The 27,861-nt window shown below is 39.0% G+C and overlaps 1 protein-coding gene across 1 annotated transcript; it reads left to right on the forward strand.

Moving 5' to 3' along the window:
• LOC113047296 (voltage-dependent calcium channel gamma-3 subunit) lies at positions 1-27,861 on the forward strand. Its single transcript, XM_026208654.1, has 4 exons — positions 1-1,109; positions 18,034-18,117; positions 26,187-26,327; positions 27,117-27,861. The coding sequence occupies exons 1-4, from the start codon at positions 899-901 to the stop codon at positions 27,608-27,610; spliced, it is 930 nt and encodes a 309-aa protein (XP_026064439.1). The 5' UTR covers positions 1-898; the 3' UTR covers positions 27,611-27,861.

A 27,861-nucleotide genomic window follows, 5' to 3' on the forward strand; every position in this document is an offset into this window, starting at 1 on the left:
GCTTCTTTCCCATATCTTTGCATATGAAGGCCTTAAGTAGCACATTGGTTGAGCCAGGGGCGCTGTGCGGGGAGAAACTCGGAGATTAACAGACGCGAGGCTTCGTCCATTCAGCAGCGCGCAGAGCAGCCCGCGCGCGCCGCTCCGCTCCCTCTGTGGGCGGTGTTTCAAACGAGCGGATTCGCGAGGAACGTGGGAGCTGTCATTGCTGTGAGACACATTCGCGGAGACCAGCATCACCGTTGACAGCAATCACAAGCGCTGGGATTCTGTTCATTTAAAGGATCAGTGCCTTCTTAACATGCTGCTCCACATATAATCAAATGAAATTTGCTTTAGATTCGCCAGATCTGAAAGGGGATTTTGGAAAGACACAAGCTGATCATGAAGTGGGATATTTTACTCCTCTCCGGTGTTTTAGAGAAAAATGCCGGATGCATCCGTTGAACGAAGGTATTTTCCGCTGGATTAACAAAGGACAGTATTTTTGAAACATACTCTCTGTGCAAAAACACTGGTTTATTGCTGTCTTCAGGAAACAGAGATGTTCTTGTGAAGTCACAGGGGAAACATATTGTCATTCGTTTAGTTTTCTGCCTTGCCAAATGCTGTGGTGCTGATGAGAGACTGTTCGTCGGTAACAGTTTTTTTCTCAACCCAGAATGACAGACAAATAGCTCTCCGCTTGAGCGATGGAAACACTGTGAGGTTTCTCACTGAACTTGAGAAGCAGCAACAGCGACTGCCACAGTCTCGACCCAACACAAATCAGCACATAATAATGGTATGGGCTTCTGAAGTCGGTCGGAGCATGGAGTCCGCGCACCAGGCAGGTTAGGGGGTTTTAGGAGACACGCTAAGAACCCTGTTTTGACTCCCCATCCTGAAATGAGGCAAAATGTTGATGTGTGACAGAGGAGTCCAAATGCTGATCACCACGGTGGGCGCGTTCGCCGCGTTCAGCCTGATGACTATCGCTGTGGGAACGGACTACTGGCTGTACTCACGAGGAGTGTGCCGGGCCAAAAGTAATAACGAGAACGAGACGAGCAGGAAGAACGAGGAAGTCATGACCCACTCCGGACTGTGGAGAACCTGCTGTCTAGAAGGTAAGCAAGAGAGTTCGTGTGCCTCGGAAAGTCTAAGGATCTATCTATCTATCTATCTATCTATCTATCTATATATCTATCTATCTATCTATCTATCTATCTATCTATCTATCTATCTATCTATCTATCTATCTATCTATACCTTGTTGACAAGTTCTTAAAAGAACCATGTTTCTTTTTCTTAGTGTTAAGAACATTTGAATAATCTAAAGAACCTTTTTCCACTGTACGGAACATTTTGTGGAATGTAAAGGTTCCATGGATGGTGAAGGTTCTTTGGGGAACCATTGATGCCAGTAAAGAACCGTTATTTGTAACAAAAGCCTACACACTTGTGTTCATTCTATCCTGACTGAGGATTATTTAATGTGTCACATTGAAAGCACTACTAATCTTAGTCTATCACCAGAATGTATTTTTATACTATAGTATTTAGTTCAGTCCTAACGGTTTAAATTATTTTTTCACAAATCGAGTCTTTTGCACAGGCAGCATGATTTTGCAGCTGTCATATAACCAATAGATCAGGGCTAAATTGTCTAATTAGCCTACTCAAATGTCAATTCAAAATAAGATGGGCAATCATATTGATTACAGTATATTGCAGTTCAATAAAAGCACTCTGTTCTGTGAAGTATAAATGTCTCAGTATTACAAGCTGTTGACACGGAACAGAATAATTGGCTAATGCTGTTAGTGTCATTGCAATAATGTTACCAATACAGATAACATAAATAAACCCGTCCCTTAAAGGAAAGATTGTAGAAGCCTTAAAATGATGAAAATATGTATTTTTGGGGTGCAGTGTATTCGCTCATAAAGCTGTAATCAGCCCGTCCGTTATGTCAGTCAAGATGCTCTGAACAGACTGTTGTCTCACCTCACACACAAAGCAGCTTTAAAAGGCTTTTTGAGGGGAAATCAAAGTCAATTCAAACAGGAAGCCTCCAGCCTTACACAACTACAGCGAGCTCAACAAAACACCCTGTGGAGTTTAAAACATACCCTGCTCTTCAAATGTACACCTATACCCCCAACATACTGTATGATGATGGCTTGTTCCTTTTGCTTATCCTCTTCCTCGGTTTTCCTCGTTTTCCTCCTTATCTTCCCTCTCTTTCCTTGCCTTTGTCCTCTGGATGGATTCATTTTAATTCCAGGCAGTTTAGGTTTTGGCAGCCCTGACACTGCTTGACTGGGAGCGAAATAATGTACTTCATAATGTCTTTTCAAACTTTGATTAATCTCCTGCCCCAGGGAACGCAGAGAGGTGACATGACTGCAGTGTGATGGGAAGATCCTCATCTTTAATTGAAAGGGATGGGCGCAGTCCAATAGATGTGGCCATGGCAGATTACACAAATCCAGTGATTGACTTTTCAGTATTAATTTAATTGAAGTGTATGTCACTGTCACTCAGTGCACAGATACCCACAGCCATATTTGATCCACCACTTTAAATCTCAAAAACATTCTTATGATTTATTTGCTTAATATCAATGAGGGATTGATCCATCAAAACCTAGAAACCTATCACCCTGAGACATGTTCTAGGCTCGTCTGTACATAAATCTTTGAGGAAGGTAATAATGAGGCCTTTTGCTGGACAAGACTACATGACTGCTCTCTGAATATAACCTTCAAGAGTGTGCTGCTCTTCAGCCCTCTTCTCTCTACATCACTTCATGCATGATGGCTTTGCTTTGCCTGTTGATGTTATTTAAAATCAACATGCTACCAACACTGATCCTTTTTACTTTCACATTTCTGGTCTTATCTCATCGTTAAAAAAATATTGGCCTTTGTAATCTTGAATTAAAATATCATTACTTACTCTTAATGGAAACGACTTTCCTGTTTTGATGACGTCGGGCCATGCAACCTATTTGATAATGTCTTTTCACAATCCAATTAATTCTCAGTTGATAAAATCAAGTTTTAATCATCATCAAATAGTCTTTCTTGATCAGAAATGTGTTGAATTATGAAGATGAAAAGGGTTGTGAAACCAATTCAAATTGACTTTTAAAATATTTCCCTTATACACGTTGACTTCCAGTATTGTTTTTGAAGAGATTGGGCCTCTCTGTGAATATTGGTCTTGTGTTTGAAATGATAGTTCACCAAAAAATGTAAATTCTGTTATCATTTCATTTACACACTCTCAAGTAATTTTTTAGCTGATAACCCACACACACACACACACACAAAATATATCATCAAGAACAATTTTGTTTTTGTCCATGAATTCAAAGTTTCTCTGCAGCCCTTTTCAGACCCTATGAACTTTCATTGACTTGCAAAAAAAAAAAAAAAAAAAACTGCAACATTTCTCAAAATATCTTATTTTTTTATGTTCCATAAAGAAAATCATACATGTTTGGAATGACATGAGTAAATGATGACAGAACTTTTGAGTTTTTTGCGTGCCGTGAACTATTACTTTTCATAGTTAAGATTCATAATAGATTTAAGGTTAAAGCATCAGAAGAGAGCTGTTTGCACTGAGGAAGAAAACTGTACAGGTGTGCCAGGGCTTATTATTGAATAGACATGTGTGCAAACATTAGTGTTAGAGAAGGAGTGTAAGTTTGTGTTCATGTTTTCAATAGTCTGTCAAGTCAAACTATCTTACATGTCCAGCAGCCAGGTGTGTTAAACCCTCTGGGGGAGTTCATCAAGGACAGCTCTGTGTGCCGATATGTAAATGGCTGTGTCTCTGCAGGAGGTCTAAACAGCAGCTCTGATCGAGACTTCCTGGAAAAGCTGTGAAATAAAGTGTGACTTGGATTTGATGGGCCGCTTAAGATCATGGTTCTTACCACATAATTACAGTTTAAATGGTACAGTCATGTGTTTAAAGCAAACATCATATCAGACCATTACAATTCATATGAATGATATGAATCAGCATGAGAATGTGATTCACTGCTCACATTTTTCATCGAAACACACAGTTACCAAAAGGCATGTCTTTATTAGCCCTGTTCTTTTCCAGATTATCCTTTATGGTTTTTTATGTATGGGGTTACAAAGACACCATGATTTACTGTTCAAAAGTTAAAGGCTCAGTAAGATTTGTTTTTACTTTTGCTTTTTCAGAAAGACATTGATCGCGATGGTAAATTTGAAATGTATGTTACAAACAAATTTTTTTTTTGTTCTTTTGAACTTTTTATTGATCTAAGATGCCTAAAAATATCAAACATCATGGTTTTCAAAAAAAATAAACATTTGTAAAAATGCTAATAAGAGGTTATAAGAAATGTTTCTTGAGCATATTAGCATATTAGAATAATTTCTGAAAGATCATGTGACACGTGAAAATTCATCTTTACCATCACAAACTACATTTTAAAATACATTAAAGTATAAAAGAGTTTTAAACTGTAATAATATTTCTAAGTATTACAGTTTTTACTTTATTTTTCATTAAATGAATGCAGTAAGCATAAGAGACGTGCAACTTAAGAAATCTTACTGGTATTGTATAATAACAGTAATTTCAAAATGAACCTTTCAGAATTATTTTAATATGCTCCTCTAATCTAATGAAAAACCCAGCCAGCAGATCATTTTGGAGCTTTAACCATCTGTTTTATCATAAAGTAGACATGCACTTTTAGATATGTGACTTTTATTAATTCCAGTAATTCTAATAAAGAAATATATATCAAAACAAATCAAATAAACAGCTGGCAGGAGTTTATCTGTATAGTGTCAGAGAACTGAGCATGTGGAAATCCATTACATTTAATCTTGTTTTATATCTTGGGTCTGTGAGACCCAAACAGAAATGATGTAACATTTTTTCAGAGGAGAATTTTTGAAGCCTAAGTTAAAATTGTGTTCATAATCAATTCTCAGAAGATTAGGAAAAGGCATGAAGTATCGGCCCGATCCTTTAATATGAAGTATAATTTTCACGCTATTAAATTGGCCTCAAGGCCTCCCAAACAGAAGATGAGGGTTAAATATATGGCGTGTTGCGTTGCATGTCATCATAGGGAGACGCATTAGCGGTTATGTACGTAGTAATAATTGACCGCTCCGGTGGAATTTAACACGGGTTCATATTCTGAATGGAGGTGTAAGATTAATGCAGTACGTCCTCAAGTGCAGGTGGACCTCATGGGAACGGTTTGGCCGTGCTCAGGGTAAATGATGACCTGGGAACTGAGGTAAGGAGGGGGGAGAGAGAGGCAAAGCAGGGAGTGATGAAGAGGGGCTCTTCCTTCCAAGTGTGCACCCAAGCAAAGCCTGTCTCATACACTCTCATCACGCACACACATCTCCTTGGAAACCAGCCGCTCCCGCCTGCGAGATAGGCCCACTGCTCTATCTCCATACCTTCCCCCATCCTCAACCCTGCTTTCCATCCTCCTCCTCCTCCCCTTGTTCATGTAAGCTTTGGAGAAACAGAAACGGCCGTCACACAGCTCCTCAAACATGTGTCAAACGTGCATGGAGAGATGCACATGCATGAGTGCACATATTGTTAAACGGACAGTGAAACTGGCTCATTGGGATGTGAACATACTACTTCATAAGCACTTACACTGCCACTCAGGACACTTCGCAGGAATGCGGCCCGTGTTTTTGCCTTTTTAATGTGCACTGAAGGTGCGAGTGAGGGCTGTTAGACTGGGAACAAAAGGTTGGGCTAATACACACGGCTACAGTGGACTTCATTTATTATGGCAGTGGTAATGGAAGAAACTTGTCAGCACTTTGCAGTACATTGTTGAAATACACTTTTTATCTATACGCTAGCAGAATGTTATTTTTTTTTTTCTTGGTGGCAAATTGAATGAGCAGAAGAAATTAATAATGAATGTTTCTTTGTGTTGAAGCCCAGTCAGTATAACAGTCAGATATGCTTTCACCATTTTCATTTAGTGCCACTGACATGGGCTCCTATACGTCTTTGTGGAAAGACTTATGGGGGAATGTGAAGAGACTTCCTGATTTTAAATGACGACAAGTTAGCAGCCTATTCTTTCTGGTGAAGTATACATGTGATAATGTACTCTGCCTCGAGCTGGGGTCTATTTTTTGTGATAATGGCCAACCAACTTTACATTATCCAACTTATAACACAGCTATACCCACCAAATAAATCAAGATTAAATATTGATTAGAGTTGAAATGATTTGAAAATTGAACTTGTGCTTTAGTTCATTTCAATTAACGAAGCAATCAGCCTTTGAATAAGAGATGGACAATGGCAAATACTAAGAAATATCTGACTGCCGAATGACCAATCAGAATCGTTTATTCCATAGATCATTGGGTCTCATTCATTAGTATTTGTGTAGATTATTCTATGTGGAAAAAAATACAAATAATTAAAATTCAACATTAAAAATAAGAAAATGTATTAATAATTGTACACCATTTTAGCATATTATAATATTTTCTGATTGATCATGTAACACTGAGGACTGGGGTAATGACTACTGAAATGAGCTTTAGAAATAAATCACATTTCATAAAATATTAATATTTCACAAAATTGTTATTATTTTTTTATCTTATTTTTTATATTTTGGATCAAATAAATTCAGTATTTGCCAGCATATAAGAGACTTCTTTCAAAAACATAAAATATGAATTATTCCAAAGTCTAAACTTTATTAGATGCATGTGGTTTCAGTTGCTCCTACATTTTCTTGGTAAATTAAGAATACATTTCAGTATGAAAGTTATTGATGAATCCTGATTTGTTTGTGAAAACGTTCGCATGCTCATTTAGTGACACATTGTCTATTCCAGTGTATTATCTTGTATGTATATGTGATGGGAAACTCGAGGACCTCACTGTTTTTTGAGTACAAGGAATTACTAAAAGTACAGTGTGCCCACCATGCACTGTGACAAACTGCAAAAGAGCACAATTTTGTACAGACTGGGCTTCTGAAACCATGCGATGTTTAGCAAACTGGTGTATTAATATCTAATGCCATGCAAAATCAATAGAGTATTGATGGTAGTTTATCCCTCCGTGACAGTGTGTTGATTTGATGTGGTGGGTACATGGCGTCCTGTGAAGCCGGCAGGAGAATGTGGACCATAGTGAGTCACTGCTGTTCCAGGCTCCTGCCTGTGATGCTGCCTCTGCCCCCTGGCTGCGATGACCTTTGTGAGGCAAATTACTCTTGATAGATCCTCTAACAGCATTGGTTAAGCTTGCAAAAATAGCTCCCCGTGTCTCCTCCCCATCTCAGAGGCTCAGCGACCAGAGATAACACGGCCGGCCCGAGTCCTGTGGATACATACGGGGCTGCGCCAGATTTTACGAGAATTCATTTTAGGGTTAACTAGTCTTAGCTTTGGGTTAATAAGTCTCAAAAGTTAGACATCCCATATCAAAGATTGGTCACCCATAACTGGGTTTTCAACAAGGAGGAGGGATTCTATATTTTATATGTGCTGTTATTCGAAAGACATTCACTAAGGAGCGTGATATAGTTTTATGGATGTCGTCAGGCCCTCTGCTGACCCGAAACACTCTCTTTTGGACACGTGCCTGCTGTATACAGTACATAAATACACACACATATTCATACAGACCTGCCAGAGATACTGAGTGGCTCACATTAGCTTGAGATGAAGTGCCAGGGCTAGGATGGATTTCATATCGGTTACAATGAAAGGGAAAGGGTGGAATAAAGTAAGAGACTGTACTATATCGACAAGAGGGACAGGGTGCCAAGAGAAAGCGGGCCTGAAAAATCTGTTTGTGCAAACACTTTTCAATGAGTGTTGATTTAGGTGATAACAGGGCTTCTGAGAATGTGTTGCTGGCAATCCGTCTTTGTGTGTGCGGCCCATTTGCTCTGCCACTAGTATTGTCACTTTTTTTTCACTCATAAAGGCTAAGTGTTTGAATGCATTAATCAGTATTTTTCACACTTTTTGCATAGTTTGATAGACATTATGAAGTGGTGCTCATAAGACATTGTTTCTATTAGACTTCATCACTGCAAGTATGCTTGTTCCTGTGTTCTTAGTATATAAAAACTTTTGGAAAATAGTGGGATGTGTGATATTGATTTCATATAAATTATCAGCTGATAAACAGTATAAAGACTTTTTAAGTTATTAGTATCAGCCAAGGGTATTTAGTCAAGTCATCTTTATTTATATAGTACTTTTTTAGCAATACAGATGTGTGAATGTGTGACGTGACATACAGCCAAGTATGGTGACCCATACTCAGAATTCATGCTCTGCTTTTAAGCCATCCAAAGTGCACACACACAGCAGTGAACACACACAAACCGTGAACACACACCCGAAGCAGTGGGCAGCCATTTATGCTGCGGCGCCCGGGGAGCAGTTGGGGGTTCGATGCCTTGCTCAAGGGCACCTAAGTTGTGTTATTAAAGGTGGAGAGAGCGCTGTACGATTTCGACTGTGAGTCCAACTCTCTAACCATGAGGCCATGACTTCCCAGATTGTGCCAGATTGTGTCAAAGCAGCTTTACGGTGTTAAACAGGTAATACAATGTATTATTGTATTATTTTACATTGACGGCTAGTTTACACCATTTTTACATGTTGATTACCTTTGTCATCAAACGCTCTCTTAAAGTTCATCTTTAAATAATTTAATACTGTTAAATGTAATTTGTAGCAAAAAAAAAAAAAAAGGAATATTTGTTTTTGTTGGGATGCCTAAATTTAATCATTTTTAGTGCTTTATTTTGTGTGTGTGTGTGTGTGTGTTTATATATATAGTATATCATTTTAATTTTGTCCGTTTATTGATTATGAGCCATTCAAATAATTATTAGCTTATCAAATTATTAAGGCTGAGAAACTGATTATCCCTTCCTGTTTTTCACACACACACATACACACACACTTAACCTTCCAGTGAAACAACAGACTTCTCTCTAGTGCCGTATCTGCAGGTCATTTTTTCCAAGCCACTTTCTTACAGAAGATTGCAAGCTCACATTCAGATCTGCCTTCATCCAATCGACAGCTGATGGATAAAACAGTCACTCCCTAGATTTTTTTCTTTTTATTTATTTGTTTCACTTAGATGTACGACAAAACAAAGACCTCTGTTTTATCAAAACTTTACAAAACTTTACAACTAGGTTAGGGACATGAGCAGAACAATCAAATCTACAAGAAGGCACTTGTAAAAACTTTCCGTGATAGTTTTTATGTGACCTTCATATAAAAATTGAAGTTATGTTTCTAGTTTCAACCCCTGGGATGTACTGTACTGTTCAAGTGCCCGTAGCTGAAGCCCACACATCTAAATACTGAGCTTTGGCTGACACTAACAACAATATAAGTCCAGCAGTCCCAAGGTCCTTTGCGGTGTCAGACAGACTTTCACACTCCTTGGGCAAGCACTGATTGTGCTGGCCTCTAGGGGGTTTGTCTTAACGCACTTAAAGCTTAATAGTATCGCCATAGCCCTTCAAAGCAGCACCTACACCGGCCCGTCCACACAAGTCACCGCAAGAATTATTATGGCTTTGGCAATGAGTAAGTGTCTTCAATATCTGCAGCATGTCCACCTGCGGGGTTTCATAAGCTCACCGCCGAACAATAGTTATGGCTGTGTCCCTGCTTTTATGAGCTATCCGTCTTGTGTTTCTGCGATCTCCTGGTGTATTGTGATTAGGAAGCCTGCTGAAAAAGCCGTGTTCCTCCCCTGTTATTAAGTGCCGTTATCTCCCTTAAGCCCCGGTTGTTTACTCGCTTGCATCCACTCATGTGGAACAGTTTTTGGCACATTTCATGTAGATGTCCAGCGCTGTTCCTGAGCTCTTGTATGATATGTATTTTATTAGGGATAGTGGCAAAGCAAAGGGATCAGGGAGGGCTAGAACTGAATATTGATGTGCGTGTGTGTGTGTGTGTGGACTTCACCTCTGCGTGAATACGGGCATCGCTGAGTGTTAACAAGCCAAATAAGTCCATTAAACTCAATGTTGGCCCACGCCTGAGGAGACCTCTCTGTGGAGAAGGGGCTGGCAGGAACCTTTAGCTGGCTTGCACAGACAGCTTCCTCCTTTTCATGGAAAACTAAATCAAGCATGTTGACTCTGAAGAATAGCCATGAGATGAAGGCCATCCGATGTGTGTCAGAAAAAAAGTGCTTTCACAGCAATCACAGCGTCAGCATTGGCTGCTGTTGGACTCACGTGTACGTACCAGCTGGCTTTGAATCCCTCGCATAAGTAGCAGAACGCTCCTCATCCTTCAGATCAGGATCTTATGGTGTCGGGCAAATGTTTATCGCCCAAACATATGCCCTTTTAGGATTTACCCCCCACACAAAATGTGTTCACTTTCATGGTTCTGCTGTCATGTGCAGTAAGCCCAGATATTTATGAGCTCTGTCTTTGACAAGATGCTCTAAATGAATTACAAATAGGGAGCGCAGCCCACTTTACATGAATATTGTCATTCGTCTGTCAAAGCACTTTGGCTGTGCTGGGGTGAGTTAGCAGTTTGCATCCCATCAAACTAGTGAATTTCAGGTCAAATTTGGGTCAGTTTCTCATGCATGACTGGTGTTTTTATAATTGTTTTAAGAATATTTAAAAGGGTAACTAACCCAAATTAAAATTAGAAAGTAAATGATGTCATCACTCACCCTCATGTCCTTACACAGATGACCTTTATTATTTCAAATACATCTGAAAAATCAAAATTAAACTTCCAAATGTATTTTTTGTTTTGTTTTTGTTTTTTGTACAGAGCAGAAAAGAAAGTCATACAGGTGTGGAATGACATGAAGGTGAATAAATTATGAATTACTTATCTAAACAATTTTATACTTTTGGGGTGAACTATCACTTAAAATTGATCATTCTGGCATGTAAATGCAATGTCTTTCCAAATATGTATGACTATTTTTTTTCTGATGCATGAAAGTAAATACATTTACATATACAGCAGTTAAAAAGTTTGGGGCCGGTAAGATATCTTATTTAGTTTTTTATTATTTATTACTTTTATTCAGTAAATAATAATGTGATTGCTAGGTGTCAGTAAAGGCATTTATAATGTTACAACATAATAATGAATGCTGGTCTTTAGAACTTTCTGGTAATCCTAGAATCCTGGAAAAAAAGTAATAAAAAAGTATGTTAGCAGTTCAAAGTTTCCAACATTTCAGCAATTAAAATAAATGTTTTGTGAGCTTCAAATCAGCATATTATAATGATTTCTGAAGGATCATGTGACACTGAAGACTAGAGTAATGATGCTGAAAATTCAGCTTTGACATCACAAAAATACATTTTAATATTTTTAATAATTGTAAAATATATTCCAAATTGAAAACAGGTATTTTATATTTCACAATAAAACTGTTTTTACTGTATTTTTTATTTATTTAAAAAAATGATTTTAATTATCGAAGATACAAACAATACAATACAATATGATTTTTTTTATTGGAAACTGCATTGCAATATTCTACTTCCGAAGGGGCACTCAGTTTGAATGGGCATGACACTTCTGCAAGGAAAACAAGAGATATTGTCCTGGAGTGATGTAAACCTGAACCCCTCAGGATTGCTCAGACTATTCAGCCCCTGAGAGATATTCCAGAGCCCCTGTGGTTCTTGAGGAAGTGGCGGCCTATCAGCTGCTGCACAACCCCTCGTCTGAAGTGTGCTGTCGTTTGAAAAGACTCCATTTAATGGAAAAGACCAGAGCAGAAGTAGCCGAGTTAAACAAACAAGAATAGTTATTGGACCCTGCTGAGACAACAGCAATAAGTAGCTAACTGCGAGCGGGAAAGAGGAGGGGGCATGCGACGCCACAAGTGGAAGAAGATTGCCTCTTGTACAATTTGAAGTCTTTCAGCCCCGTCCCAGTTGTCTTGGACAGGTCACATTGCACATTTATTACCCCATTCTCCAGAAACATGATTTAACATGGACGCTCTCCGCTCATCGCAGAGCTCGAATAAAGCATTCCTTGCCTTGTTATGTTTAGTTGAATTAGCAGGCTGGTAAGTGAGTCTCTCGTGTTGGTAGGAATATTATTGTGCAGAGATATCGTGCCCTGTGGAGGATCATTAAAACCATGCCTAATAAACGTGGTCACAGTCTGACTGGCACGAGCCATTGCTAGCTCAATTTCAGTGTGGCTACGGAAATGTGCTTTAAGCTTCTTTCCAAAACCTAGTGAGCTGCCTTGCTTTTTAAAGCCTGCATAGATAGCTACCTTTGAAGATAGCACAAATGTGAAGCGACTTATGTGGAACAACTCTGCATGATGCACAAATAGCACTATTCATAGGGCTGGGGAAAATAATCAGGATATTCATTTAAATGATCTCCAGGTGAAATCCCAAGGTCAAGCTTTGACTCAAAGCCTATTTTCATTCAATCGGGATAGTAAAGTGTCCATCGAGTGAGCACTCTATCCGGGTACTTTTGTTTTTTGAATACTATGAATTTGGCCATACTACTCTATTCATATTATCGCTTACTGTATAGTATGGAAGTTTATATACAGTACACAGCAAGTGTACAGAAACAATACAGATATGCATTTTTTTGGCTGATGTCATATATATTTATATTAGAGAACAGAATGGCCGATTACCGATATATATCAGGTATTAGACCATTTAATTTAAAGGAGATGTGCCATTTCATGCATTCTAACTTATTTACACTAATAAAGAGTTCGATTCTCATGCAAATCATGAAAGTCGTAAAAAATGAGTTGGACGCATGAAAAACTTTTTTTTTTTTTTTTTTTTTGGCACAGACACGCCTTCAAGGTTTGTATAAGTTTCAGAAAGTGTTTTTTTTTTTTTTTTTGATGTCATAAAGGGTGGGATTCCTTGTAATGGGCACTTCTGTTGGAAGAGTGTGCATACACATCAACCATAGCCAGAGCAAGAGCTCGTCCATCAACGTGCTTTATTCAGGTTATGGAAGTCTTTGGGATCTGATTCTGGATCAAATATATATGGCTGGATCTGAATTTTAGCCCTAGTTAATTTAAGTCAATAAAGTTTTTGTTCCCGTTTTATTTAAAGCGATGTCACAGCTTGCAGACAATTGCTACACAAAAGCTCTGCATGCTTGTGACTCTTTAGCTCGGCCCACAGCACGCCTCCAGGAGCTCCACTGCTTTCTGAGAGAAGCGTAAAGCTGTAACTGGCTTTTAGAAATCTAATAAAACTAAAGACTCTTCGGAGATATGAAAGATGCAATACTACTCTATAGGATTCACATGAGATTAGCAGTAACTGTGTGTGTTATATCCACTTTAAAGATGCATTTACATTTTGATTTATTTCCCCTAATATTTACAAAATTAAAGATGAATAATTTGACAATGTATCAGTATGAGGACTATTTTATGCAGGCTACCAGAGCACACGTATACGAATCCAGCAGCTGGATTTACCAAGGTTTACAAGATTTGTGGATTTAAGTGTTAGATATTAGATATTCAAAGACTTGTTCAAATAAATAGTTATTTACTGTACGCATACGGTATAAGAGAGCGTATGATCGCATTTGCATGTCTTTCTGCAGTTAATAGAAAGGCAAACTCTATAATACTTTTTCATAAACCAATTACTTTCATTGTTTAACAGTTCTGTCACATTTATTTGGCAGAGCTGTTAAACAAAGACTAAAAACGAATAAATATTGAGAATGAGTGTGTCCGTGCTCAGGCATGGGCGTTATTTGTGAGCCCAAATGAAAGTGCTCCCGACAGAAAAACGAATCAGTAATAGTCTTGTTCATAGTCATGAATATTCACATTTCTTGAAGTTGAAGTTCTGAACGTGAGACACGAGTGTAGTGGTCAAACACGTCTCTCTATCACGTTTACATAGAAAAACAATAGCTTAGTGGAATACAAAAGCATGTTCTGTGTGAATTGCTCCGTAGTGCTCCACGTATAATGCCTTGAAACACTAGATACGGTAGGCAGCTCACTAGATTTTGGAACACAGCTATAACGATGTATAATGAAATGACAATATTCTTCACGTGTGCAGCACGCCAAAAAGAAAGGCTTTGAGACTGCCTAGATCGTCATTTTATGGAAATGCTGACTTCTGCTCGGTTGAGCACAAATGAAGTCTTTACACTTTGACTGTAAGTTCCCTTTAAGCTGAGGGTGAATGCATAGGCAAATTAAGCTGAGCATGTATTTCTCTGAAGTGTGACTAACCATGTGTCAATCAGAGCAGCCTGTGTGCTATCAGAGGAGCTCCAGCGGCAGAGCTCTTCACCCACCGCCGGCCACACAGGACCAGGAGAGGACAGCCACAATGCCGAAGCTCAGGACAACACTAAAGCCCCTATTCATCCTCCTTTCTCCTTTTCCTTTTATAAAAGTGTGGCTTTATCTGTTAGCAATGCGCTGAATGGGTCGAGAGAGCTGCACTGGCTACACAATCCAAGAGGAGGGGATGAAGGGAGGGCCGAGTGGAAAATATCTCCATCAGTTCCTAATCTTTCTGGTCTCCTCCAACAAAGCTGTCACCTTTGAGGAGATCTCTGTTGAATTATTCAGACCGGAGGTGTGTCGGTGTGGCTCGCGGGACTCAGCGGATGCGGAGACCCAGAGGCTCAAATCAGCACAACCGGATGAATTGTTTTCTAATCCACACAAAGGTAGCCTTTAATTGAAAACACGTCTCTGGTGAATTTACCTCCATATTGACTGTAAACTACTTGCTTTCCCATTTCTCTCTCAACGTCTCTATTGATATCACGAGTACTCCAGTCGTTTAAAGTGGGAAACATAGACTCAAATGTGACTAATTGTTTTAAGAGGATCCTGAGACAAAGGGGTCAATGAGACCTCAAAGTGTGATGAAGACAAATCTGTCCAGCTGCAGACAACACTGAAAAGAACTAAAAGGTTTCAACTTTTTGGGTGTGTGTGTGTGTGTGTGTGTGAATTCACGTAAACAGCGTTTTAGTTTTCTAATCAGATTATTCTGAATCATTGCATTGTCAGCATAGAAACCAAATTAGGACTTTTACTTTCCAATGCAAAGTATTCCTTGCAGGCGTTTTTCCAGGGAACGCTTTCGGCTAATAGCATCAGTGTTCTTTTTATTTATTCACAGGCTGTTTGTAATGATAGAAAACACAGAGAAAAAAGATAATGAAATACTTCCTCGCTAATGCATTCACCCGTCCTCTGGTGAAGCTCTCTGACAGGTCCACGTCTGAAGTTGTGACAAACACACAGTCATTCTGCAGGTTTGTGTTATGTAAATGGAGACAAAGAGCCAAGCTCTAAATCTGAGTGATTGTTGGTAAAAGCAGCTGCTGGGTCTTATGATGCTTTTAGCGCCGCTGTTATCCAACGCAGCTCATTGGAGGATGGAGAGGCCTGGTTGTACTTCACACTACGCTAGACAGATAAGTGTGCACATGGCCAGTGGACAGGTGATTTATTGAAATACGAGATGAGATGACTGTCTTTCAGTTGACATTCCAATAGGGAGGAGTGCTAGAAACTGGCACTTATGTTTGTAAATGTGCATCTACTTAATCATATTTCGGGGACAGATTTGTACCCAAAAGAGCTTTCATTTATAAATATTTTATTATTATTATTATCATTACTGTGAAAATTTACCTGGCAGGCTATCTGTTCTGTTAGGGTTACGGAGTGTGTTACAATTAGGTATTTGTACATGGTATTTATAATTAGCTATACATAAAAACAGCATAAGTCTGTGGAATGTTCTCATTTAGATACCTAGTTAAAAGCGCACATTCAAAATGTAGTTCATTTTAATTTTTCAATTTGGCTTGAAATATGACCTTGCCATTTCCTGATGATTTTTTTAATGTACTTTTTTTCAAATTTACTACTGTTTTTTTTCTCTCTCTTAAGTATGTTTTATACCGTAGATTGTTATTTCATATATTTAATTATACAAATTTATTATTACAGTTATGTAACATAAAACTGTATTAATGAATTTGTAGAAAAATATATATATAATAATAATAGTAATACATACTAATAGCATTACTGTTAAAATGACTCATTCTGTGATATAAAACCACCTGTGAATGTGGTGCTTTGTTACAGGAGGTGTTCATAAGTGCCAAAAACCCACAATGGTACACTTCGTAATTCTTTATTATTCTACGTTGCAACCTTTAGGTGAAGTCATTCATGCATGGGGTGTTTTATAGCGCTTTTTCGATCTTATCAAAATTCACATTATTTTATATCCGAGGACTCATCACATTAAAGCCCTTCCCACTCAAAGCATAAATACGTCACAGCAGTCACAGTCACCATGACAATAACCGTCCCTCTCTCCGAGTCTTCATCGCCTACTCGTTTTCTGATCTCCCTCCATCTCTGTGTTATGAGCAGGCGTGTGTGTGTGTGTGTGTTTGAGGGAGTGAATAGAGCTGAATGGCTTTGAGTGGCCAGTCTGTCAGGTCACCTGTAGACAGTGATGGTGGGAGAGGGCTGCGGGTTGAGCCAGAGGGCATTTCTGAAGAAGCCCGAGTGCCCTGATTCACTCTGAATCATTGAAAGCCCTCACCATCCACCACAGAGACCTGTTCTCTCTCTTTCTTAAACAAAATGGCTAAAACATTTCACAGAAACAAACACAGAGCCATGAAAACCATAAGTTTGTCTATGTGGCCTCATTAGGTGCTGTTTGTTCAGTATTCATTCAGAGTTCTTATCCAAAATGTTGGTTGATAAATGTTGGAAATGTCATTCTGTCCTCTGTCTTCTTTTGTAATTGTATTGTAAGATTCTATCTATCTATCTATCTATCTATCTATCTACAGTAGGTGGCCAGCCTTTCTGGGGCTTACCGCCGCGTGTACCGCCGCGGCAGTACCGCGGTGGTAACTGTAATTCAGTTGCATGTTAAAATAATTCGCGAAACTACCGCCAGGTGGCGCAAAGGGACGGATTGCGAAATGAATGTAATTGTAAAATGAGATAAAAGATAACTATCTATCTATCTATCTATCTATCTATCTATATTTGTTTTGTGACGCCATTTAATGTATTTCCAAGTTATTAAGTTTGATTGTATTAATTTATAATATTTCAATGTATTTCATTCTATTTTTCCACAGTGTGTTTCGCTATGATCAAACTGAGCCTGAATGGATCCCAGTCACACATTTGAGAATATAAATGATAAATAAATGATAAAACAGAGGTTTAATGTTTCAATAATATCCGTCAGATGGGTATGATTTGGTCCAAGGAGCATATCAAAAGAATATAAAAGGTTAAATTATGTAAACTGAGGGGATTTCAGGAAGCACAAAAATATCTGAGCAGAAAATGAGGGGATTCATCTTGTATTACATCCATTTGAACAGTTTTAACAGTACTGTGCATTGATACTCGCTACAGAGAAGCTGATACATGAGTATTACTTAAAATGGAAACATTTTAAACACAAACCGAGCATTTGAGCTGTGTACTCCTCCTTTAATGCAGCGGAGAATATGACAGGATGTGTCAGAATGGTTTCCCCCTACATAGGGCGCATGTATTTGGTACGATAAGCCTCTTCATTAGCCGGTCACATGTTACGCCCGAGGGCAGAAGCGTTATTTTTGTTCATTTGTCATCTTGAGCGCACAGCCGAGTGAACAGGGGTTGTCAGTGAATGCACAAGACGGCATGCATACGTGCACACACGCACACACATATACACATAGCAAGCAGCTTACTAGTACTGTGCTCACTGACCTGATAAATGCATAAGAAAATACTGCAAAATAAACACACCAAGACATGTTTACCTTTGTATTACACATAAAATGGACTTCTGTAGTGTGTGTGTGTGTGTTTGTATTTGTATGCGCTCCATCACATGCATGCAAAAAAAATCGACTAATGGTATTTGACTCTCTCTCTCCTCTCTCTCTGTTCTTCATGGCTGCAGGAACATTTCGAGGTGTCTGTAAGAAGATTGACCACTTTCCAGAGGATGCAGATTATGAGCAGGATGCAGCAGAGTATTTACTACGTAAGTCTGTCAAACAACACACATCAGGGGCGTTTTCTCTGAGGAGGCAAGGTACCTATTTTAAATAAATTTGCTGAGAAAATAATCAAATATAGATAAGGCAAAACAAATATTTCAAAATGTGAGCTGAAATATAGTGTTAATCACTCAATTTTATGCAATAGCTCCATCTAAGAGTGATACCAGCAGATAAAGGGGGAGGAAGTGTCTCTTTTTGCTTCTTTTGGTTCTCATTAAGGGTGCTTTCACATCTCTAGTTCAGTTCATTTGGTCCGAACCAAGGGCAAATAATTATACATTGTAGCATTTTTCAGCTTTTGGTTCCTTTTCACACCACACTGATTGCTTTGGTCCGAAACAGTTGAAACGAACCAAAATGCAGTCACATGACAACATCCACATCACTGATTGGCCATGATGTATTTCTTAAACTGCTTTTCGATTGGTCTGAATTTACATGCGGGGAAATTCCAACATAAGAGGAAAAGCCAGACACAACACAACTATGGAGAGACAACTGTGCGGGCTGGTTTTGTCCCTGGCCATAATCTATAACATTGTTTGTATACACCACAATATGCAATATATATTTCTATAACAAAGCGCGGATGCGGCTTGAAAACAACGTTCTAATGCACTGCAAACGGCGAGCGGGCATCGCTCATAACTTCAAACGGAGGCGTGCATTAATTCTTCTTAACTCTCTCTGACATGCTCATGGTCATCAGACCAAATTTCTATGAATCTCCGCACCTCCTCACTACTCCAAGTTTGTCCACGAGCTACTATGCTAAAGTGCAAACTGTCAACAAACACTTCCTCATCCCATAATGCACAGCGCAGCTGACTACGGCAGCTGGTTTAGTCCAAAAATGATCAGTACTTTTTGCAGTTGGGTCTGTTCGAGGTCGGATCACATTCTCACCAAAAACGAATCGCTCCAGAGTTCGTTTGAAAGCGTACCGAGACCACCTCTTCAAGCAGGTCTCGGTACGCTTGTATGGTCCACCTTTGGTGCGCACCCTAGTGTGATTGCTGCTTTCACACCTGCCCAAACGAACCACACCAAAGGGGGAAACGAACTCTGGTACGATTCAACCGAACTAAATGAGGCAGGTGTGAAAGCACCCTAAGTTCCTACAAAGTAAGGCCAGGGGGATGGTAAAATTGGCTGGTTATTTTGTCAATGCAAAAATACCCACCTAGTGTGTCCCACAAATTGGTCCAAATTGTGGAAACTGTCTAATTACAAACAATAGACTCAACAAACACTCGGACAACAACTGTTTCCATCAAAACCAGAAAGAGGACTCTGTACAAGTCCCCCACACTCACAGTCACAGATACACACACACACACACATCTCAAATCTCTCACAATCACCCAGACTGATGATATGCATAGAGAAGGGTCATATTGGTCAGATGGATTTTTCTCGTTTAGCCCTGCTTGGTTTCTTCAGTTTCTGCAATGACCTCCACACTTTTTACCATCTTATAGATTAGGTGCAGCGTGTCTTGAAATTGCTTGGTGACTGAAGCTGAACAAAGTAGATGCACGCACTCAAGCATGTCATGGTTTATGCTTAGTGATAAATCATGCTTACCCACAAGTCTTTACACTGTCATAGCTGTTTGGTTGTACTATTTAAGTGACATCTTTTTTAACTGGTTCCCCTGTGTAAATTCGTACATATTCTTGGAAAATGTTTGTTCTTACATTTGGGTTTTTGCTTGTGTGTCAAATACATTATTTACCGGATTCTTGTGATTATGACTCAGTGACATGTAAAAGGGGTACTTCACCAAAAAAAAAAAGAACATTTTGTTATTATTTACTCAACCTCATGTTGTTTCAAACCTGTACATTGTTATTTGTCCTGTGGTGCACAGAAGTAGAACATCTTTAGGAATCATTTTGCGTGAATGAACATCACTGAAAAAACTTCTGTGATGGTGTGGCTGTTTTTTTAAACTTTGTATTTGTTTTAATTTCATGATTTCTATTCATCCCCTGCCATTCGCCCACCCTCATTAATTTATTTTCCCTCTGTTCAATTAAAACTGTGAGGAAAAAAGGCAAAAATGAAGGAAGTAGCAATGATTTCTCAGTGATGTGCATTTATCAAAAAGCAACCAAATCAATCATGTGTAGCCTAATTTAAATAAATATGTGTGGAGAAGGAATGCTCACAATACTGCTAATGACCCATAAATACACCCTGGCCATCAGTAATTAGACATTTTCCAGTAATAGGCATTCAGAGGTACAATTATTAATTATAATGTTATTTGCATAACAATTATTAATAATGTTTTTTTTTATTATTATATATATACTAGTGCTGTCAAAATTAGCGCGTTAACGCATTCGATTAATTTGAAATATTTAACGCGTTAAAAAAAAAATAACGCAATTAACGCGGTTGCAGTTTTTTTTATTTCCAGTTGTGGCCTATGTGTGTTCAACGTGGAAATAAATATGGATAAGACAAAGGAAGGACTTTTAGACGGAAAGTTTCAGTATAAAACTCTGCCGGATTACTCTTCAGTCTGCCACAAGAAACATTACTCTTCATTTAGTCTGCAACAAGAAACAGCAACATTAAAATCATGAACTCAAACGTCATTGTTTAAAAAAAACAAAAAAACAATGACTGTAACAGTGCGTAAATCAGACCTTTCTGTAACGCTAACGTTAATAAGCTTAAACGAAAATAAAGAAATAATTGTGTAGCGGAGTATTTTTTGTACACAGTGCCGCGACCTGTCAATCACCCCTGTGCGCGTGCATCACTGTCCTCCTCAGCTGCAGCAACTTGCGCTCTCTCTCTTCATCAAGCTTTAAAACAAAAAGGGGACAAAAAGATCATATTGTCTTTGTGCATAGGCTATAGATTAATTAGATAAATGAATATCTAAATTTGTGCCTTGCCGTCTACGGTATTTTTTTAGAACTTAGAAAAAAGATGCTGCAGCCAATGAACAGCCAGCGGGGGCTGCAGGACGACTCAACCTCCGCAGACAGTTTTTAATGTTTATCAGACAATAAATACTCAAGATTTTGCTTTAGTATAACTCACAACGAGTTTCACACACCTTCTCCGGCCACGTTGAGTTGTTGACACTTAACAGTGGGAAAAGCGACACATGCGCTATTCACTTGTATAACTTAAGCTATAACGGTAACGGTACGCTACAAGCACGTTCTGGGCGCATGGAGAGGTGGCGGTACGCTCAAGAGATATATTTGGAAGTGGCGGTACCGGTGCGTACCGGCCCACTTAAAGCACTGGCAATGACTATACTTTGGAATTTTTTTGCAGTCCACTTAGAATTCAACATGGAAATCATTTTAGTTTTTTATTGGCATTGATTGTTTTGAAATTCAAATGGTACTTACATGCCTGTGTTTTTATTTCTGTAATAAATATGGCTTTCAAGCCAACAGTTAATTTGGAGGATATTGATGGTTTATTGCAGGTATGTTGTTTACATGAGAAAATCTGTGTTACAAGTTAAACAAAAATTCCAATAAACAATCATATTTTGAATTTAAATAGTTTCTTTGTCTTGAGTTTACATTAATTATTTACATTTTACATTTACATATCCAAAAAGTTTCAGTCTTTTAATTGTGATTAATCGCGATTAATTTTAAAAAATTGTGCGATTAATTAGTTAATTTTTTTTAATCGATTGACAGCACTAATATATACACTTTTGGTGAATATTCAAGTCAAGTGTGGGCAAAAGCTAACCATACCGGAAAATACTAGGAGTTTCTGATATGTAAAATAAATAAATGTAAGGCAGAGACTTAGTTCTATTTTTCCATGGGATATTGAGATGTGGGCTTTCACTCAATAAAGGAACAGTTCATCCCAAAATGAAAATGTTGTCATTAATCACTGACCCTCATGTCGAGCCAAACCTGTAAGACCATTGTTCATCTTCAGAACACAAATTAAGATATTTTTGATGAAATCCAAGAGCTTTCTCACCCTCCATAGACAGCAAAACAACTGGTACATTCAAGGCACAGAAAGGTAGTGAGAACACTTTCTGTCCCTCCGTTGACAGCAAGGAAACTACCATGTTCAAAGCCCAGAAACGTAGTAGGGATTATTTTGTGGTACTCTCATGTATGGCAGCAGAGACTGACTGCAAGAGAATTATTTTTATTTTATTTTTTTTTTTCAAAAAAAAAATTCTCGTAGCTTCATAAAATTAAGGTTGAACCACTGATGTCACACGGACTATTTTAACAGTGTTCTCACTACCTTTCTGTGCCTTGAATGTACCAGTTGTCTTGCTGTCTATGGAGGGTGAGAAGGCTCTTGGATTTCATCAAAAATATCTAAAACTGTCTTCTGAAAATGGTCTTTAAAGGTTTGGAACGACACGAGGGTGAGTAATTAATAACAGAATTCTCATTTTTGGGTGAACTAATCCTTTAAATGAACCAAACCCGAATTAGTTGAAGTGAACCAAAAAGTGACTAATCTAACCTTAGTGTTTTTGGTGTTCAAAGAGGATGCAATGGAACCATGAAAGGACCCAAAATGAGCGGTACTCACACCACCTCCTGAGGTTTGTTTTGGGGTCTGAGATCATTTGGGGTGTTTGAGTTATGTGATTTTAGTTAAAAATCAAAAATCGTCAAAAAGAAAAATATACACAGATGTATCTTGCATTTAGAAAATAGATAGGAATTTATATTTTTATACACATTGTTTTCTCAGTTGGTGGCTATGCGCTGTTGTTGAATGCAAAGGTGTATACAGTGAAAATTGTAAAAAAAAAAAAAATACAAAGCATATGGGTTTGGAATGACAGAATGACACTTTTTATTTTTGGATGAAATATCCCTTTACAAAGATTCCAAGAGCAGACTTCCACACACTTTAGCTTTATGGAGAGACTGATGTGAGATCTTACTGCATGTGAACAACAAACCTGTTTCTGCCAATAACTATTTACACTAGACAACTCAGACTAAAGTTTCACAGGGGGCAAGTCTAACATGATCGGTGTCGGCATGTCGACTGTTTGTGCATTCTAGAAGCCACAGACACAGACCTCCACCCAGAATTCAAGGGAAAGAAAGTCCTCTGTTTTACAGCTTCATTTGCTGCCCTGTTCATAGTGCTATTGGCATGTCGTTCAGAACAATGCAATGAAATACATTTAGGAGCACTACAAAATATACATTTCTGAGCAAAAATAAAAAAGCTGATTTTGAAGCTAAATGCATTTGAAAAGTTTTTCCCTTCTCTGTTTTGTTCTCTGCCTTTGATTCACTCGATCTTTATCTGCCTCTCTCGTGGCGTACTTTAGTTGCCCTTGAGATGGCTGTTTTTTCCCTATGAGCATTGTTCTAATTTCTCTGTTATTCGTTTGAAGCAGAGGGTTGTGTCCTCTGGCCTAACATGCTCTGCGTGCAAGTTCAGATGGGCATATCACATTCTGCCCTGCACATCTTTGTGTATAAAAATGCCCACCGCACAGACTCCAGGGGATTCATGAGGTTGATAACCTCGACTTAACCAGAGAGGCCCATCCGTCCAGTTTTCAAACTGAAAAGTCTAAGCCAAGCACGAATAAATGTTTCAGTCGTCCCACAGAGGTCTTACCCTATGTAGATCTTACCTGTCAGCAGGACGTTGGACCCATCAAGGACGCAGAAGTCATCCTTTTTGTTGCATGCTAATGCTCTGTACAATCCTCCTCAATAAATATCTCCCATTTCTAACTGTAATTAAGCACGGCTCGGCCACTGATCCATTTTTCAAGGATGGCAGGAAAATTGGATGATGGAGGAGTATTTTGTCTTCCCCTGGGCATGAATATATTAATGAGGTGTGCCATGGGAGACTGCTGATCCACTGAGGAGAGAGAAATGAAGGGGAGGGAAGGAGAGTGACATTTGTTAGAGAAAGACAATAAAGCCATAGTGCAGTTTTCTTCCCAAACAACTTACCAACTGATCGTTGACGAATGTGTTGACCTGCACATCTGCTTAATGATCAAATTATATTTAAAGTCATCAGAGATTTTCATAAATGGTTAAAGCGAAGGTTTTTGCCCGTTACTTTTCAGAATTCATCATTTGAGAATTGGCCATTTAACTGAAATTCCTGTTGGAATGACAAAAAGGGAATTAATGAATTGCAATTCAAAGACATTCAGCACAGTCACACGGTGAGATTTCAGTAGTTCTGCGAGAAAACAAACAATTTTGTCATTCATTTTGACTTATTCTGACATTTAGGGCTCACCACAGCAGATCATCTGCATATTTATTTGTTTTACAGTATATACTTTTCCTATTCAACATAGTTAACATAGCTATCAGTGTTTTGTTGTATATATATATAAACATATCTGTCAGTTTGTAGATGCACTGGGGTAAGGGATAATGTAAACGCTACATTTCAGAAAAAGCTAAACTGACATATTTTCATATCACATTCACTGGTTTTTCGTCTTGCCCCTCTTGTCCCAAAATATTTATTTCTTAGAGGAAAGGCGCTCAGAAGGGCAAATGCTGCAGTGCTGCGGTATGCATAGCAATAGCGTACTGATAAGGGCAGTCAACTAGGCTATTGACATTGATCCTGACACTCTCAGATGCCCCTCCTTTAGCTTTTATCCTATTTCTGAAGAGGCTGATCAGGCTTGATCTGAGGCAGAGTGAAGGAGCGAGGAGTTCAGCCAGTCGGAGAAGCCCCGTGTGTGCTGCGTTTTCTGATCCAGAACTGTCCGCAAATAATTGGAAGGAAGTACGAAGCATTTCGGACAGATGCTGTCTGTTGCAGTGCTCAAATCTGTGAAGACGTAACTAAACCCAGCGCTTCAAGGAGACATTCTTTCTGCAGAGCACCATCAGATGGCTCGCTCGGGATGAAGTGTCCAGTTCTGGAGTATTAGACCAAATACCTCTCACGAGAGAGTCTGATTTACACCATAAATCCAAAAAACACCATTGTATCAGTAAATCTAAAAGGCATCATCATCTAATCACCAACATGGCATCTTTTTTCCTGTGGAACATAAAAGGAGTATAATGTCTTGGTTGATTTTGTTTTCGACACAGCAAAGTATGGCATATATATTTATGCATATAATTAAAGTAAATAGACTATCACAGAGTGTCATATTAAAAATATTCGTACATAAAGACCATTTTAGGCATGACACTGTGGAGCAGACTCTACACTTTTATTCAAAAGTTTGGGGTCAGTAAGAATTAAATTGACCAAAAGTGACAATGAGGATGTTAAAAAAAAAATACCAATAACATTTTTTACAATTATATCCTTAATGAACTTTCTATTCTTTAAAAGATCCTGAAAAAAGTGTCAACAAATATATTAAGCAGCACAACTTTTTCAACTGATGATAAGAAAGTTTCTTCAGCAGCAAATCAGCATATCAGAATGATTTCTGAAGGACCATGTGACACTGAAGATGATGCTGAAAGTACAGCTTAACCGTTGCAGGAATAAAATGACAATTTACAATATACTCAAACAGTTATTTTAAATTGTAACAATATTTTACGATGTTTCTGTTTTGCTGAATTTTTGATCAAATAAATGTAGTGTTGTTGAGCAAGAAAGAAACATTATTACTGGAAGGAGGTATTTCTACCCAGTTTTTGTTAGTCTCTAGGATCATATAGTGAGTTTTTGCTTGAATAAAATAAGTGAATTAAGATGTTACCACTTACAGAGATTCACAACTACATAAAGTATTTTTTCTTTTTCTTTTTTTATTTTTTTTGTTGTAAGGATAATATTTGGCATGTGTGTGTGTTGTGCACTGATAAACAATAGTTGGTGGACAGGTGTTTGCATCGTAGATGCAGTATATGGTTTATTTTAGTACAGTTTGCATCCAACTAGCACCCAATGCCCTGTTTTTTAAATAATCAATATAAGCATAAATGGACCTTTGAATACGATCTGTCATTCACATTCAAATATTTTCTCTTTATATGGCGAGTTTCCCTCTGTACTATTTATAGTAACACTAATGTGGTTGGGTTTCTTGTATCTCCCTCAGGAGCTGTGAGAGCGTCCAGCATCTTCCCCATCATGAGCGTTGGGCTTCTGTTCATGGGAGGTTTGTGTGTGGCTGCCAGTGAGTTTTACAGGAGCAGACACAATGTCATCCTCAGTGCTGGAATCTTCTTTGTCTCTGCTGGTAAGAGATTAAACCTTCTGCATCAGCGCAAGCATGCTCAGCCTGTTTTTTTAGCTTTAGCATATTTCCATCTTTCCGAACCTCAGTCAGTTGTCCGAACCAGGGTTTCCCCACAAGACAGAGAGTATCTTTGGGTTCAGAATACAGCATGTCTAGAATGGATTAGTTCACAGAAAGGTTAGGATGTCGTCCTCCCCGTAAACTGCGCAGATCTGTGTTGACTTGCCAGATTAACTCTGGTTATTGACAAAGGAAATGGATGGGCCGGCTCGAGCAGTGTAAACAAACAGCAGGCCAGCATATTGACCCACTGCTGCAGTTCTGGCCTGGGAAAGGGTGACAGACGGGGGATCCTCAAACAGAACTGCATGTTGGTCAAATATTTAGAGAAGACCCCATTAGGGCCTCATGAGCACACAAATGAGCCCAACTCCCTCCGTTACAATTGAATTATGATGAATCAGTCCTCATGATTGCAGCGAACACGCTGCCAATGACAGAGCATTGCTTTGTACACAACAAAGTCCTTGGAATCGCCTCGTCCTATTGGTTATGATCTAAATATTCGACAGCAACCTGCTAATTATTTACCCTTAAATATAATTGCGATGATAAAAAGCGAATTAAAATGTTTCAATTGTTCTTTTTATCTGTGTTCCACATGGCTGATAAGTGATGCATTCTTGTGTAATGATACGGAATGATGAGCCACAGCTGCGTGCTGAGCCATAACTTTCTCTCTCTCTTTTTTCTCTCTTGCCCTCTCCTCTGCTGTTACTCCTCACGCAGGCCTAAGTAACATCATCGGCATTATCGTGTACATATCTGCCAATTCGGGCGACCCTGGCCAGAGCGATTCTAAGAAGAGTTACTCATACGGCTGGTCCTTCTACTTCGGCGCACTGTCCTTCATAATGGCCGAGATGGTGGGCGTGCTCGCCGTGCACATGTTCATTGAGAAACACCGGAAGCAGCGCGCCAAGTCCCGCACCGAGCTGATCAAGAAGTCGGCCTTCAGTCGCATCCCCAGCTACCGCTACCGATTCCGCCGGCGCTCCAGCTGCCGCTCCAGCGAGCCTGCCTCACGTGACGCTTCGCCCATGGGCAAGAGCGGGTACACGGGCCCCGCTGCAGCAGACATCTCCATGTACACCCTGTCCAGGGATCCCTCCAAGGCGGCAATGGGTGCCTTGCTCAACTCCGAGAGGGAGTTTTTGCAGGCTCACAACTCCAACGCTAAGGACTTCAAAGATGCGGCCAACAGGAGGACCACTCCAGTCTGAGAGAGTTTAAGCACAGAGGAAGTGCCACGGCCAAGCGGTTACAACCACAGACTTGAGCTGGACCCCAGCAGGAAGAAGAATTCACTCGAGGCCTGCAGGGCTATAACCCTCTTTCTATAACATTATATATAAATATACAGTCATGGCAAGTTTTGGTAGCAACATCAATTTTGTGTTTTGCAAAGGTGTTCATTCACATTGTTTCTAGATTATTGTGTAGAGCAATTTTAAATTATTACTTAAAGCTTCAA

This window comes from Carassius auratus, chromosome 28 (genome assembly GCF_003368295.1).
Source record: "Carassius auratus strain Wakin chromosome 28, ASM336829v1, whole genome shotgun sequence".
Taxonomy (NCBI): Eukaryota; Metazoa; Chordata; class Actinopteri; order Cypriniformes; family Cyprinidae; genus Carassius; species Carassius auratus.